This window comes from Bidens hawaiensis, unplaced genomic scaffold (assembly GCF_021521415.1).
Source record: "Bidens hawaiensis isolate Kalapana, Puna unplaced genomic scaffold, B.hawaiensis_p1.1 tig00003983_1, whole genome shotgun sequence".
Lineage (NCBI taxonomy): Eukaryota > Viridiplantae > Streptophyta > Magnoliopsida > Asterales > Asteraceae > Bidens > Bidens hawaiensis.
Window position 1 is genome coordinate 839037 of NW_027491231.1, and position 11512 is coordinate 850548.

Here is an 11512-nt window from a genome sequence, read left to right on the forward strand (position 1 = left end):
ATTTTCAATTGAAAATTATATTGTCGAACTTGCGGATAAAGAATACGGGGTTGAACAACTAAAGGAACTTCTTGCAACTGTCAACGCCAACCAAGAGGATGCGGAGGATGAAGACGAAGAAGATGAAGCATCATAGTTTTGTATTTGTTGTAATCTTTGTTGATTTATCTTCCTTGTAAAATATTTGTAATCCCATTTGCATGTATATAAGAAGTTTTTTCTATCCGGTACACTTTGTCTTAATTCACATAATATAAGTGTTTGTAGGATCTTCTTATTGTCAATAAAGGATTACGCCATTCTTGCTGTTTGATCACATGAGTCTCTCTGGTACACGGACCATAATATGTGTATTACACAAGACTTACATATGAAACTAACAATTTTTCATAAACAAGGCCTAAGCCGAATGAAATTACAAGAGACGATGTTACATGTCTTTCATTAATCTAATTGGCACGCATGCCTAAAATAAAAAACATAAGACATGTCTTGCTATATGTAGCATTTTTTTAACCGTGTTATGTTCCAAGTTCTAGGGATCTCAGTCCCATCCAACTTTTCTAACATGTAGGCGCCTTTAGATAATACTTGTTTAATCTTTTAAGGGCCTTCCCAAGTTGGGGCCAACTTGCCTGGAGGCTCTTGGTCGGAAGCTTCATTACTGCGGAAGACAAAATCTCCCGCATCGAGCATGCATTTTTTGACTCGCAAATCATAATACTTCTGCAGTTGGCGTTTGTAATTATGCTGGCGGATTGATGCCAATTCCCTTCTTTCTTCAAGAAGGTTGAGGTTCATCCGTAACTCTTTGTCATTGTCATCGATCAATAGAGTTTGTGCGGATGAGACCCCTATTTCGGCTGGGATCATGGCCTCGGTGCCATAGGTTAAGTTGAACGGCATTTCAGAATTGCTTGAATTCTTCTGAGTGCGGAAGGCCTATAGTACATGGGGCAATTCATCGACCCAACCGGTTCGTTTAGTGCCTAACCTAGCTTTGATCCCGTCTTTGATTGTCCGGTTGGTTCACTCAACCTGACCATTCGCTTGCGGATGTGCTACCGATGTGAAGACTTGAGAGACATGAAGTTCTTTCAACCATTCTTGTAGTCCGCTATCCGCGAATTGAGTACCGTTGTCACTTACAAGTTCCAGCGGAAAATCAAACCGAAAGATTATGAATTCCCAAAGGAATTTCTTGACACTCGCTGCCGTTATAGATGCGACTGGTTTGGCTTCCACCCACTTCGTGACGTAGTCGATGGCCATTATTAAAAACTTGACGCGTCACGGGGCTTTGGGGAAAGGTCCCATGATGTCAATAGCCCATTTTTGGAATGGCCATGCGGAAGTGACTGGAACGAGTTCGTTCTTTAGTAGTAGTGTGTTGGGAGCGTGACGCTGACAGGAATCACATTTCTTGATTTTCTGCACAGCGTCCAGATGCATTCCTGGCCAATAATATCCGGCATTCATTAACTTTGCAACGACCATTCTTAGACCTGCGTGAAGACCACAAATGCCTTCATGAACTTCTCTGATTAAATAGTTCGCGTCCTTGGCATCCACGCATCTAGGTAGTGGGCCAAGAAAGGAACATCTGTATAAAACAACATCATCCATCTGGTAGTTCAAGGCTTTTTGTTTTATCTTCCGAGCCGCAGTCTTTTCTTCTGGTAGAACACCTGATGACAAATAAGCTATGATAGGTGTCATCCAAGACTCTACTCCGGTTTGAATTATCAAAACTTGGTGTTGCGGGATGGACAGGCGATCCAAAACTTCAATACGAATGTCCTTAGCAAAATGCTCTAAATTTGTTGAAGCCAATTTGCTAAGGGCGTCCGCCAACTTGTTCTCGCTTCTCTTGGTGTGGACAATTTTGAACGAAGAGAACTAAAGGATTAAGTCATTTGCCTGTGACAGATACGAAGCCATTACATCGTTTTTTTCTTCATAAGTCCCATTGATCTGCCCTGCTATTAGCATGGAATCCACCCGCGCTTCCAAGTATTTTACCCCAAGTTTGTTAGCTATCCATAAGCCTGCCAAAAAAGCTTCATACTCCGCCTCATTGTTAGTACTTTTGAAGTCTAATTTGATGGCGTAAGTAAACTCATAGCCTTCGGATTGACTAGCCTGAGGCCTGCGCCAGATCCCTCGCTACTGGATGCTCCGTCCATAAACAATGACCATACTTTTCCTTATTCCAGAGGTACTTGAGGCTGCTGTTCAACTAAGCATTCTTGTTCTTTGTGCTGTGGAACCTCTGTGACGAAGTCCGCCAGCACTTGCTCTTTGATTGCTGGCCTGGGTTTATATTCAATCGCATGCTCACCAAGTTCGATGGCCCATTTCGCCAATCGTCCAGACAGTTCTGGTCTGTTTAACACATTCTTGAGTTTGTATCCGGTTAGGACATTGATGGGATGACCTTGAAAGTATCTGCGGAGTCGCCTGGCGGCATAGACCAACGCAAGAACCAGTTTTTCAAGCATTGAATACCTGGTTTCCGGGTCAGTTAACGTCCTATTGACATAGTAAATTGGTGTTTGGACGTTCTTTCTATCCGTCAGTAGTACGGCCCCAATGGCGATGTCAGTAGCTGACAGATACAGTGTCAAAGGTTAACCCGCATGTGGTGCTGTTAAGGTAGGCAGTTCCATTAAGCACTGTTTGACCTCCAGGAATGCTTTTTCAGCTTCCGCTGTCCATTTGAAATGTGCCTTCTTGAGGCAATTTCTCAGAGTTGACATGAACGAGTAAGACTTGGCTGCGTGACTTGCTAAAAATCTGTTCAGTGCAACCAATCTTCCGTTGAGTGTGTGTACCTCCTTGAGGGATGAAGGAGAAGGCATGCGGGCTACTGCCTGGACTTTATCCGGATTGGCCTTAAAACCCACGTCGGTAACGATCACTCCTAGAAATTTTCCCTCTTCCATCCCGAAGAAACACTTGGCTGGATTAAGCTTCATATTGATGTTTCTCAAAGTTTGAAATGTTTCTTCGATGTCTCTCAGCATCTGATCTTCCTCAATGCTTTACGAGATCATCCATGTAAAGTTCTAAGTTCCGACCAATCTGTTTCTTGAATGCCTCATCCATCAACCGCTGGTATGTAGCCCCCACATTCGTTAAACCAAATGGCATCATCTTATAACAGAATGTGCCTTGGTCTGTTCGGAATGTTGTCTTATCTTCATCACCCGCCGCCATGCGGATTTGATGATAGCCTTTGTAAGCATCTAAAAAGCACTTGAATTTGAATGGAGCTACAACATCAACTTTGAGGTCGATTTCCGGCAACGGGTAACAGTCTTTGGGACACGCCTTGTTCAGATCCTTGAAATCTATGCACATCCGCCATGTCCCGTTGCTTTTAAGGACAGTGACCGGATTGGCGACCCAAGTCTGATATTGGATTGGGCGGATAATTCCAGCATGTAAGAGGTCCTGAACTTGTTCGTTCATTGCTTTCGTTTGTTCCGTCCCCATCTTACGCTTCTTCTGCACAACGGGAGTAAACGTTGGGTTTACTCGCAATTTGTGTTCAGCAATCTTTCGCGGGACCCCGGTCATGTCCGCGGGTTGCCAAGCGAACATGTCAACATTCTTTGTTAGTAACTGCTTAAAAAATGTTCTCACTATCTCAGAGATAGCGGGTTCAATTTTTATATTTTGCTCTGGGAATTTCTTGTTCAATACCCATTTCTCAGGTTCAATCCGCCGAGTTTGCTTCGGAACTTTGCTTGGCTTGGAGCTTTCTGTTGCGAAGCAATGGCGATTGATATGAATGATAGCCACACCAGTGCGAGTCGGAACTCCAACTGCACCATGTGCTGTGGAAGGATGGGAATTGAAATCACCGTTCGCTTCTCGTCCCAAAATAATGTCATGTTTTGATGTTGCTAGTAGAACTAAAAATTCGACCTCCTCGGTTCTTGAATGAATTCTGTCACTTAGATTGGCTGGAAAGGAAATCACCCCTCGTGGGTGCATTACCTCGCCTCCAAATCCCGATACAGGAACATGAATGGGTTTCAATCTCTCCTTATCGTCCTCATCTAGCTGTTCGAAGCATTGCTCATACATTATATCTGACGTGCTACCAGTGTTGAAGAAAACGTATGGTGAGAGATAATGACCAAAAAGAGCGGTTATGATCAAAGGATTCTAATTGAAAGGATCTCCTTTGACTCTTGGAAAAATCACAGGCTCATTCTTCCATTCTTCCTCATCGGACTCTCTTCTTTTTCCCCCGACCTTGTGTCCGCCTTGGATCATATGAACGTTTATGTCCTTGACTTGCTTTTTAGGCGGGCCCAAGTTATCTCGCGCGGGAGCCTTACCAGTCCCAGGTTTTCCACCCTTCACCGATGTCCAAGTTTCCCTGATTTCACAGCCTCCTCAATCTCATTTTTTAGAGCAACACACTCGTTCATATTATGGCCGATGTCATCATGAAACGAATAGTGTTTTTTGGCGTCAAGGAATGATCTCCTTGTGAGTGGTTGTGGTTTCCTGATATTCATATTCTCCGTAGTGAAGATTTCAGCGGGAGTCTTCGAAAGTGGAGTCCAACTGTTTGAGCCTCGAGCTGAGGAGCCTGCTTTGTTCTTGTTGCCAATCAAAGATCTGGCATCAAATGGCTTAGTCGCTTCCGCGGACGGCTGGAGACGGGACCAAATGGTTCCTTTTGCCTGTCTGTTCGGCCGCGGATTATGGAATTCGAATTTCAAATTATGTTTCTGATTGTTGGTTGCCAACGTCCTTTGAGTTCTGGCGAACAACTTCGCCGCAGTCATGATATCATTACAAGAGGTGGGCATACCATCTTTTCCAGTCAACGTCATAATCAATTGGTCACTTTTCACATTCTTGCGGAATGATCCCCGCAACATATCCTCGCTTACGCCACCGATATTGAGGCTTTTTTTGTTAAAACGGGTAATGAAGTCATCGATAGACTCATTGTTCCATCTAACGACATCTAATATTTCGGATGGGTCGCGGGTGTGCTTTCTTTGCTGGCTAAAGTGTTGTGAGAATTTAGCAACAAAATCGTCCCAGTTCTTTATCTGTCCATCCGGAAGTTTTTCAAACCACTCCCTCGTTGCCCCAGTAAAGGTTAGTGCGAACATGTGGCACCAGTATGGAAGAGTCCAACCGCTGACTCCTCCAACTGCCACAAAATTTAGCAGGTGATCACTGGGATCGGTCATCCCGTCATATTTTCCCACGGATGTTGGGATCTTAGTGTTGACTGGGAACGGGGCAGTTGCAATCTTTGCGTTGAACTTCGACTTTTCAGCAAAAGCAGCCGGAGGATATGGCTTGGAAAAGTCTTCCTCAGCATCACTGTGATAACCCGCCTGGAGAACTACCGCCTGCGGATGGCTAGTTCCCTTATGTAAATGAAGGCAACTATCACCAGTGAAGTAACTGATATCACCTGGACGGTACGAAGGGTCGTAATTTTTGTACTCGTCAAGGTAGGATGGTATGTGTATGACCATACGAGGACGGTCCCGCATCCTTCGAACTTCTCTCGGATCTCTCTCCGCCTGAATACTATGGCGGATCTGACTCCTCCTTACTGCTGGGGGGAGGAGAAAGAGATTTCCTAGGAGACTCTTCATAGTTTAAAGTTCGAGCCTGGAGTCGCTCTTCGTGCACCCGTCGCTCATACTATGCTACCACCTTTTCTTGTTGGAGACGGAACCACTCGTCCGGAGACAATGGTCCCCTACTTCTGGAACTATGATGATGAGTTCCTCATTTCTCAGACTCGTCAGAATCATCTCCCAGACCTAACTCTGAATTTGGAACCTCCTGGCGCTGTGACATGCCCTAAGTCCGTCGGAGTAGGACCTGCTGGAATCGTGGCATGTCCCAAATCACCTGTAGCAGAACTACCAGGAGCAGTGATACGTGCGAAGACACTCGAGGCAAAGCCTACGGGCGTTTCAGTATCGGTAACACGTGAAATAGGTACAAGAGTTCCCTTCGGCCCTTCAGGAAGCTTACTCATATCGTACGAACCAAAAAAACCAACGAAAACTTGTGCAGTTTTAACACCAAAACGGATGGTGCTAATGAAGAAATACTGATCCAATCCCCTATACGGGTCGTGGATCTAATGAGTCAACCGGGTAGGATACAACAACAACCAACACGATATGAGCACAACTTCCTAAAGTCCAGCGACCGGAACCTGCAAAACAGACACCGTGAGCTCGTTACGGGAAGGACAAGAGGGGGGTCTTCCCGTAACCACTCTCCGACGTGAGAATAAGTACTGTTCTGACGTAAAGAAATTACAGAGTATTGAGAGTAAATACTTGGGAGTGAATGTGTACCTCATGCAGATGTAGAGGGTATTTATAGCCGAAGGATGTGGGAATTGTGATTGGGCCAGCTGTCTCATTCTAGAAGATCTCCAATAACCATCTGGCCGCGTGTCCTTATGTAATAGGTTGAGCTATACGTCCCATGTGCATGGGTATAACAATCTGGACACGCGTCATTCTATGATAGGACAAGTTGATCCCTGGCCATGTGCACGGTTATAACAAACTGGTCAGGTGTCCTTCATTCATTGGTCGATGAGTCACGTATTCTTCAAGTAACGATCGTGGTTATTCTTCTAGAAGATAGTTAGTTATTAACAGCTGTCCTATTGGCATTGCCTTCCGTTCAACTCGGCGGATAGATGTGCTATCATGCGGGTGACGTCTGAGGGTGCCTGGATGCTTCCGCATGTGATGTAAGGGTGTTCTTCCTCTGTTATGTTATGCGAATTATCCATAGGTTTTGCGGGTGGCATATGAGGGATTTCTTTCCTAACCGCAGGTGATACTTAAGGGTATTTGGGTCTTTTTGGTACCCTACCTCTATAACAAGTAAAACCTTAGTCGGGATTTTATCCAATAGAGCACTTGAACCATAAATTTTGTGGTTCACTTTTAGGCTTCAACCATCATTTAGAAAGAATTAAGCGCATGATTAAAAGCTCAAAGAGAACCTAAACTCAAACCGCCACTATTTTTAAAGACAACAAGATCAAGTTCCAATTGGACCAACGAATGTTTTTCATTGAAGACTTGGTCTCCTAATTCTTTCCAAAGTATAGATAAAAAAATAGGGAGAGATTGGGTCACCTTGTTACTAAACTCTTTAGTTGCAGCATTCATTTGACAATATAAGGAGTAGAAAACCTTCTCAAAGCCAACTTAAAAGGTCATTATTATCTTTGTATTTGGTCTTCATTGATGAATATGATTAAAGGTCCCTCTAAATATATTATTTCTGTTAGAAATAGAAGCAGTTTGGGTCTCATCCATAATAGAGGAGATGACCGATTACAAGAATTTTGAGGATGACCTTAGTAATTACAACAATTGGACAGTATTCTATTAAAGATAAAGGATCAATCAATCTGTTTTTGGAATGAGAGCATAAATGAAGAACTACACCCGAAGCTAACAAAGCTAATTGTGTCATGCTCGTTAAAATGACCATGAAGTCATCTTCAAGAAGATCCTAATAGGACTTAATGAAATTAAAGGTATACACAAAATTTGTAAGTTCTAAAATAAACCACATCCTACACACAGATACGCATATATGTGTGTGTAATTTTGTGTTGCTTCTTGTCAACTCATAAACCCATGAATCGAAGACAGAGACGTTAAACGTAAATCAATATTTGATTGGCGTTCAAGAAGGGTGGTACGGTTCGATCTCGTAGGGGCGGTAGGAGGAGATCAAGATTCAAATAAAAAGATAATAATTAAAAGATTTGGTTTATCTTTTAGTAGTGTTTTGAGTTTATCTTTAAGTGCTTTTATTTAGTTTTTTGAATTTAAAGTCCTAGTTGAGTTTGGTTAGGATTGCTATGTATGGGTCTATATAAACCCATTAGTTTGTTTATGTTTATAATGTATCTAGTTTTCTTTATCGTAAGTCGATTAATAAGAAAAGCTTTTCAAGCAAACTGTGAATCGGTGCGCGTGCGTTGCGTTGTTCTAGATACCCACTTCCAAGTTTAACAATTGGTATTAGAGCGGTTGCGCTCTTGGTGTTTGTCGATTAAAGTTGTGATCGATAAGGAGGAATTGAATTTTTGGAGAAGCCGTGTTCGAGAAGGAGATCGGTGATCAAGAGTTCCTTCCATTCGTTTGTTTTCGTTCCAAATTCGTGGAACAACCGGAGATTACCATCGAGTGGATACTAGCAAGACATAGCCGGTAATTTGTAAAGGAAAGCATCAGAAAAAAAACAAAATTTCCTACGGCGGTTATTGCTTCCGGAAAGGTGGGAGCCATCAGAATAACAAAAGGATTACGGAAAAGTGATTTTAAGGGAAAGAAAAAGGGTTGAACGAGTTCGGTTCTAACCAACTTTTCACGGATCAAAGTGGTGATTCGGTTTTTGAGAGGCATTTGTAACTGGTTTCTGGAAGCAAACGAGTTTGGTTTTGAATTGGCTGATCGAAGACCGGCGATCGAGTTCGGGGTTGATTGGAATCCTTTGTAGGCTACGAAAAGAAACCGAAGTTGTTTCCGTTTTTGTTTATGATTAGTGATATATAAATTGCAAGTAGGTGTTGAATAAATTGATTTGAAGGAGAGTAAGTGCACACCTTAATTAATTCACATTGTGCATGAAAAAAATAATAATAATAATAAAGTGCAACCAGGCTACTACGCTACTACCCATCTCAAATTGATTGAGGACGGAAATTTTTTGGTGTTTATTTTTCGAGAACCCGAAGTCACGATCAAATCCGTGAGGGCTGCTAAGTGTTTAGCGAAGTTAAGTCTAGTAACTTCCTATTAAGAAGGGCCCGTGTTTTTTATCCTAAACGAGTTGCGACCTGTTCGTCGGGTTAGCGATTGAACCGGTCAAAGTCGAAGGAAGCTAGGGTTGGCTGTTTTAGTTCGTCTAGAACAGAGGATCCGATCGAAGGCTGAAGACTATGAATTAACCTGTAAGTCAGGTTCAGATTGTGTGGTCCAAGCTGAAGATCCAGGAGTGGGGAACGAGCAAACCTCCGATGATGATAGATCTTCTAGATATCGGTGCTATGAGGAAACTCAACAACCAAAACTACAACGTCTGGTCGACATGCATAAGTTCGTATATGCAGGGCGAAGATTTTTGGGAAGTTGTTAATGGTGTTGAGACGGTACAACCACCGAGAGAAGATGCAACAGGAATGCTACGGAAGTGGAAGATTAAAGCAGATAAAGCCAGCTCATATTGAAAACAACGATTGAAGAGGAAGTGCTAGAACAGTTTCAAGATGTTGAGACGCCCAAGAAGTTGTGGGATATTCTTGAAAATTTGTTTTCCAAGAAAAAATCGATCTCACGTTCAAACCAACAAGACATAAGCAGAGATGGTCATCTGATGAAGAAGATCAAGGCAATGAAAAGAAATCCAGATCCGGTAGAAAAAGATTTCCTTTCATGTGTTACAATTGTGGACAAACGGGTCATGTGGTTCGTGACTGTCAATCGAACCCATGGGAAGATGGAGACTCCTAAAAAGTTCAGAATAAAGAGGCGTGGGATGAAGAGACGTGTGTCGTCCTAGAAACCAATGCTTTTGCATTTACAGCTATCATTGAAGATGGTGTTGATATGCTAAATGTGAACGAGTCTACAAATATTTTGGTGGCTACCGTTGATGATGTTGTGGCCCATAACAGTGATGATGCATCGGTTGTTAGAGGTTATTCAATGATGAATACCGGTAGTGTGGAGTTGATTACGGATAATACAGTAGTTCATAATGATGTTACGGTGACCGAAGGTGATGCACCGGTCGCTAGCGGTGGTCCGGTGTTGAATATTGGTGTCGGAGTTGATGTTCTGGTTGTGGAGATTCAAACCAACGTGACGCAGAACATAGAAGGAGCATCCTATGGCTTGGAAAATCCTCAAAATTTGGATATTCAAGATCCAACAATAGAGTCGGTGAAGGTTATGAATCAAGAAGTCAACAAAGAACTTATAAATATAATGGGTCTAGTAGTTTCTTGTTAGATGGATCACGTGTGATGAACACCATGCAATGGCATGCATGTGAGATGAAGGTGACGGTGGTTACACACCCACCAAAGGTTCTATTTTGGTGTTTATCTGGATCAATAGATACAAGTCCATTGACAAATGGAAATAAGCCGGACGCCGAAGTAATTAATTTGGTAAAGAATGAAGTTGGTCCATGTGACCATGAAATAAATCGGATGAACAAAGGTAAAGAAACTCTTTCAAGAATTAATGTTGAAGAGCTAAGAGTACTATTGGGGATTAGAGATCTCGGTGGAACAAGTCACGAGAGGGAATCTTGGAGAAGCAAATATTGAGAGGGAGTGTTAAACGTAAAACAATATTTGCTTGGCGTTAGATGGTGGTACGGTTCGATCTCGTAGGGGCGGTTGGAGGAGATCAAGATTCAAATAAAAAGATAATAATAAAAAGATTTGGTTTATCTTTTAATTGTGTTTTGAGTTTATCTTTAAGTGTTTTTATTTAGTTTATTTGAATTTAAAGTTCTAGTTGAGTTTGGTTAGGATTGCTATGTATGGGTCTATATAAATCCATTAGTTTCTTTATGTTTATTATGTATCTAGTTTTCTTTATCGTAAGTCGATTAATAAGAAAAGCTTTTCAAGCAAACTGTGAGTCGGTGCGCGTGTGTTGCGTTGTTCTAGATACCCACTTCCAAGTTTAACAAGAGAGTTAGATAGCAAAGTAGCAACTATGAGAAAGGTTTTCAAGTTGCAATGCTTGGTTTCCGCTTGGGTTTATGTTGAGGCTACCATTGTTTGATTCTTAATTATGTAGCGGTAGTAGATTGGTTTTTTAAGTATTTTGGGTAGAATAACAAGTTTTGTGAAAATAAAAAATGTTTAGACACAAGATATTTGAAAATCCATGTCCCCCCAGCCCACAAGTTGAGGGTTCAAATCCCGTGAAAAAACAAATAAAGGTATAGATTATGAATAGGATTGGAGTGATATGGGTTAAAAAGATGTTTAGAATACTAGGCTGAAACTCGGTTGGGCTGAGAGCCCGAGGCAGTGGAAGTAGAAAACATTCAAACAAACAATGTTGATTTATACAATCATGCAATCCAAGGCTCTTTTTGATTTGATGAGGTTTCATACTTTGATCCACTACTTGGAATCTTCTAAACTTTTTGGTTCTGATTACTGAGTTTATTAATTGGATTTTTTATGACTGTCATATATAACTGTTCTAGTTGTTCTAATTAGATGACATTTTCATTAGCCAACATAAACTATTTTCATAATAATTACAACATGGATATATATATATATATTTTTATTGTAACCAGGTACTATTAAATGCAACCGATGCTAGTTTAGCTATCATGTTTACAAAAATCACTAGTTGAAAAAACCTCATACCTACCTAACACGAAATCGATATATTCCTCCAGCTTTATTACCCTAAAAAATGTAACACGCATTTAC

At 41.7% G+C, this 11512-nt stretch overlaps 1 protein-coding gene across 1 annotated transcript; it reads right to left on the bottom strand.

Moving 5' to 3' along the window:
• Window positions 1–603: 603 nt before the first annotated feature.
• Window positions 604–906, bottom strand: LOC143624842 (uncharacterized). The gene has a single exon (XM_077095346.1). The coding sequence runs from the start codon at window positions 904–906 to the stop codon at window positions 604–606; it is 303 nt and encodes a 100-aa protein (XP_076951461.1).
• Between the last annotated feature and the right edge of the window lie 10606 nt (window positions 907–11512).